This window comes from Aedes aegypti, chromosome 2 (genome assembly GCF_002204515.2).
Source record: "Aedes aegypti strain LVP_AGWG chromosome 2, AaegL5.0 Primary Assembly, whole genome shotgun sequence".
NCBI lineage: Eukaryota > Metazoa > Arthropoda > Insecta > Diptera > Culicidae > Aedes > Aedes aegypti.
This window is the reverse complement of record NC_035108.1, coordinates 26,165,092-26,170,145: the sequence shown is the minus strand read 5'-3', so window position 1 is coordinate 26,170,145 and position 5,054 is coordinate 26,165,092. Positions and strand designations below refer to the sequence as shown.

The window sequence follows — 5,054 nt, the reverse complement described above, 5'->3', positions numbered from 1 at the left end:
CACGTGTTAATGTGTTTTCAACAGTGGCAGCGTTGTTTTCGATTATAACACTGGATTGACAATTCTGCCTGATCAAAATGCTGTGATAAGTTTCTCACTATGATAACTAGAGGTGCCACTATAACTAAAAAGGGGCAAAATTCTAAGTGGAACAGACTGTATGAGCTTTTCTAATACATTTTTGTAATACATTTGAGTTCAGCTAAATAATTGTATTCCACTTTATAAAAATACTGCATCAGCTATAATGAACTCTTTTTATTTGCGTTTTGTTCCCTCTCAATCCAACCGCGTCGATAGCCGAGCGGCTAGCGTTCGCGCTTGGCAATCGCCAGATCCTCGGTTCGATTCTGGTCTGCTGCAAGTTTTTAACCATGATATAGTAATTTTTACTATACAAATGGTGCCATGGTAAAATTGAATGCACAAAATATTCTAAATAAATGCGAATTTAGTCTGCACAAATCAAGTGGCGTTGTGTATTTAATTTAACCCTCTGATATAGTATTTTCAACCGCAACGCTGTTCTCAGTGTATATCAATAAATCACTAATTACTCCTTTTGACTTTCATTCGAGATTTATTATAGCTAGTTCTTGGCTGAATCGCATAATGATTTATTTTTTCAACCAAGAACTTGCTGTAATAGGTTCTGAAATACTGAACACTATTCACCTAAGCCCTGTTGAGTAATGTACGAAATGCATGATTTTCAATTTAGCTATTTGAAAGCATACCACCGGCCCCGTCAAATCTGTTTCAAATATTTAACTACCGGCGGGTTCCGACAAGCACTTGATACCGAAGGAAAATACCATTCAGTACCTGTGTGATAAGACCACTTGCCACATCCCCACTCTCCGTTGTAAACAACGAATGACCCGACGACAAATTATTGGAAAATGTCCAGCGCAAATCCCAATCAACATCTCCAGGAACACGACAATCCCACTTTCGATCTCAGCTGGGACTACGGATATGATGGCGAATTGCGCGTTGCGCCTCAAACCAGCGTGACCCCCGTGGGTGAGATTGAACTCTAAGGTATTTTTGTATTGGAAACGATATCCTAATCGTTCAATAATTTTCAGTCCACTCAGGAGAAAACCGAATCATCACCACACAGCCACAGAATTTCGATAGTGGTCGTAAGTTATGTCCACGTATAGTTTAATATTCTCCGATGATTAACCGACTTTCGGTACATTCTAGTGCATTTATCAGTACCAGAAACTCCCATTCGCTCGGTAAACAGCCCATTTCTGACGCCGTTCAATCCACGGTCTGGACTTGATTTTCTCTATGGACTGGCTTCAATCTTCATCGAACAGACCTACGAGTTGAATGATTGTATGCGTTGTAATTAATAACCAGACAATAATTAAAATGCCTAATTTTCGTCGTAGTCTTGACAGCGGTATCCTCAGAAAACCGTTACACTGTCCGAGGACCGTCCAACGAAGCCCTGTACGGAGTTTCGGAAAGTTCTGACCCAGGTGATCGCTTCTGGGGCTCCCTTCGGCCGTTTCAGCTGTCACTGGTCGACCGAAGCCATCAGGAAGTTCTACTGCTGAAGAAAAACCTCGGTTGTGGAATCTTTTGCTGTTTCTGCAAGAATCAATTCCTGGAGATTTGGGCAACACCGGGAACTCTGATCGGGTGTATCCAGCAGGATTACGGCCTAACTTCAAGGGAGATCATTCTCATGAATGGGGATTTGAACACTATGTTCAGGATACCGATTCCTCTGGTGGATGCCATCCGAATGCCCAAAGAAACGCATTTCCGTGTGATGGATCGCGATCTGCGGACACAAAAGGGAACGATTACCAGAGCATGGAACGTGGCAAGTTCGTCGTACACGAATAACATCTACTTCAGCAAACCGGAGTTGGATGTTCGACTGAAGGCGTTGTACATCGGAGCTACGTTTATGTTGGTAAGGTCGGGCGATACTTTGGTTGTTGAATACTTTGATTATCATGACTCTTTCTCCACAGGAATATCTATACTTTCAATCAAAGTGTTGCTGAAATCTGCAGACAGAAGACTCAGTTTTATTTACAAACTATATCAATATTCTTAGTACAATTTCATATTAAAATTTTGAACTGCATGTTATTATTTTTTGCAATAAAATTATTTTTTTTGTTCAGAAAATATAGAGAACACTCTTAAAAAAATTGAAATTCACAGTTGATCTTAAACTATAAGCACTGAATAATTTTGTGATGTAAATAAATTTACAACGTAATTTTATGTTTCTTATGAGTTAAAGTTCAAAACTGTGAAACGAACTAAGATTTCCAATAACACTAGATTGGAAATTACGTTCCTCAATCTCTTTTTACAAACACATGTAGTGTTTGCGTCAATTTTCTAATGTCACATGTTGCCTGCCATAATATATAAACGTGAGACTTGAATTTGCATGTTAAAAGACATAAATTTACATGATGTTTGACATCGGGGTCGATCGTAGTGCCGGCATCAAGCAGTTTGTTTTCAACATGGCCGATCAAGTACACGTCGCGTTTTCTCTTGTGCGTCGCGCGGAATCAATTTATGAAATGAAGAAAATTAAAGTGTTCCTAAACATTAAAATTTGCATATATCATTAAGCAGAGCAACTAACAATTCACTTCTATCAGACAAGTGCGGTGATTAGGCAGTAAGTAAATTATTTAGCGCGAGACTCTACGGGTCTGAAAATATGTTCTATCTGGTTTGCGTCAGCTGATGATTATCTCAAACTTGGACACCAAGATTGCCACCGTTTGCAACAGTTGTATTCCGTTAAGTTATTATTGTGGTGCCATAGACGGTGAGCAAGTTTTAGTTACCGGAGTTTGCTACGTGGTAAGAAATTGTCGTTCCGTTCAAAGTGTTTTTCAATTCTTAGTCCTGCGAGCAATGTAGGAGTCAACGAAAATGTGCACATGTGATGTGGGCAACGATTATTAGTTTTTCCTACGTGTTGCCAATTGAATGTGCAGTTAATCGTCAAAAGTAGCAAGGTAAGAGTTTCTAAGTTATTTTCAAACTTCAAATTTTCGAGTACGCACATACACATTTATGAATGCATTCTTAAATAAACATGACAACAAGATTAGAATCAAATTACACGTTGTGATGTAAAAGTCAGTCATAATGACTTTTACGTCTCGACGTGTAATTTTTTTTTTGTTTTTCATTTTCATGTAATTTTAAGAACAGATGTCAAAAGGTTCGCTTCTTTTATGTGCATCATAAAAGACGTAAATTTAAATGACTTTTTGGAAGAGTGAAAGTATTATACCACAGACTAAACACTTCTCTCCAAAAATATGACTTCGATCATGACATGTTTCACAAATTCTGGTTTTATTCAACAAGTCATGTACAAAATATATCATAAAACTGAAGAACACACACTTTAGATTTTAAGCAGTTTAAACGCAAGCTACTGAGTCTAGAATCATTAAGGGTTAGTGGATACAATGATTACTTGGATCATTTGGCATAAAGTCGTTTGGCATAATAAGTTTGAAACCAAGGATGTAAAAACATTCGTTTTTACGTTTCTTTTAAATCCCTCTGACGAGATAAGGCTTATTTTCGAGTCAATTGATACCAAAATGAAATTTTATTGAACAATCATATGCTCTTGAATAAACTAAAGCATATTAGGAAAGTTATTGCCAATAGTGTTTTATTATTTACCCAGAAATTACAGTTTTGTCTCAAATTTCGTACAGACTCATAATCCGAACACTCGGTTTCTGTATGGCGATGTGGTTGAAATATTTCGCTAAAATATATCATCGAATTACTTGAAAATGGCAGTCGATTGCAATTCAATTTTACGTCTTCCAAATTATTTTTAAGTTCGGGAGTAGTGTTGATTCTCTAGTTCGAGATCAGTAAAACTAGCTCAGATAAATTTGTTTGCGAAATTATTAATCTGAATACGACTTATTCGTGCTGTTCGGAGTATGAATCAAGATGTTCGCACAAAATGAACACAGTGTTTGGCATTTGAATCAAAATGTAGTTCCAGACTTTTATGTAAAAAACAATACTAAACAAGTTTAAATAAACATGTTTATCGGCACACTCAACAGTTAACAGTTATACTTTGCGAAGAAATCATTTTTTTTTTCAAATATTAGCTAATTAAACAAAAACAGTCAAAACAGTACCCTTCTTTCAAAATTCATATATTAATTCTTCGCTATTGAAATAACGTTTTGCGCTGAAGATTTTTATATGTTTAACACAAATTTACCCTTATTTCTAGATTTCTCTCTAAATATGATGTAACCATAACTATAGTTATAAAAACTGTTAATTTAAAATTAAAAAGAAAACTTTCTTTTATACATAGGCTATTCTTTAGAGCAATATTTTTTACATACTTTGTATGTTTCCAACTGATAAAAGGGTGCACGCATACAAATTTTGTTGTATAATCTACCGAATGTTTCTAGTCAAAAATACTACAACTCTGAGTAAATCAACAGAAGAAATTTTCTTGTGTAGTGATGTTGACTATGTTTTGGTAGTGTTAACAGATTAATGTAGTCGGTTGAAAATCGTTGGAGCAGTTCTTAATTTTACCATGGATTCAGAAGTTTCTACAATAAAATTCATTTCAGTGTGGCAATCGATAACATTTAACTGATCAAGAAATCAACGAGAAGAGAAATCGATTACTGCAGTTAGTGGTAGGCCATTTGACGTAAAGTAATTTGGTATAAAGCCGTTTGGCACAATGAGTCTAAAATCAAGGATGTCTTAAGGCGACATTCGTTTTTACGGATTGTACCTGTTATATTGACAAATGTAATACTGGCAACACGGGAGTAGAAACGGGGAATGTAAGAAAGAAGAAAAAGAAAGTAGAAGAATAAAAATGGTCAAGGAAAGTAAACGTGTCTTTTGATCCGAGATTAAATTCGTTGTTGAAATCATTTTATGGAGGTAACATTTGGCGAACGAGGATGGCCAGTTACTAGTGGTTCTGTTTTGATACGTTAAATGATTAAATTCGGTGTATGTTTGGATACGAAAAT

At 36.1% G+C, this 5,054-nt stretch overlaps 1 protein-coding gene across 1 annotated transcript; it reads left to right on the top strand.

Annotated features, from left to right (window-relative positions):
- The first annotated feature begins 799 nt into the window (after positions 1–799).
- On the top strand, positions 800–2,129 carry LOC110675403 (phospholipid scramblase 3). Its single transcript, XM_021840332.1, has 5 exons — positions 800–1,026; positions 1,092–1,148; positions 1,213–1,350; positions 1,407–1,939; positions 2,001–2,129. Exons 1-5 carry the CDS (start codon positions 903–905, stop codon positions 2,031–2,033), a joined length of 885 nt encoding a protein of 294 aa, XP_021696024.1. The 5' UTR covers positions 800–902; the 3' UTR covers positions 2,034–2,129.
- Positions 2,130–5,054: the final 2,925 nt, after the last annotated feature.

Bases quoted from the DNA above. Each gene is read 5' to 3' on its own strand.
- LOC110675403 (XM_021840332.1), top strand. From the start codon at position 903: ATGTCCAGCGCAAATCCCAATCAACATCTCCAGGAACACGACAATCCC. The intron at 1,149-1,212 runs GTAAGTTATGTC...GGTACATTCTAG, and splicing joins ACAGAATTTCGATAGTGGTC to TGCATTTATCAGTACCAGAA. The intron at 1,351-1,406 runs GTATGCGTTGTA...TTTTCGTCGTAG, and splicing joins GACCTACGAGTTGAATGATT to TCTTGACAGCGGTATCCTCA.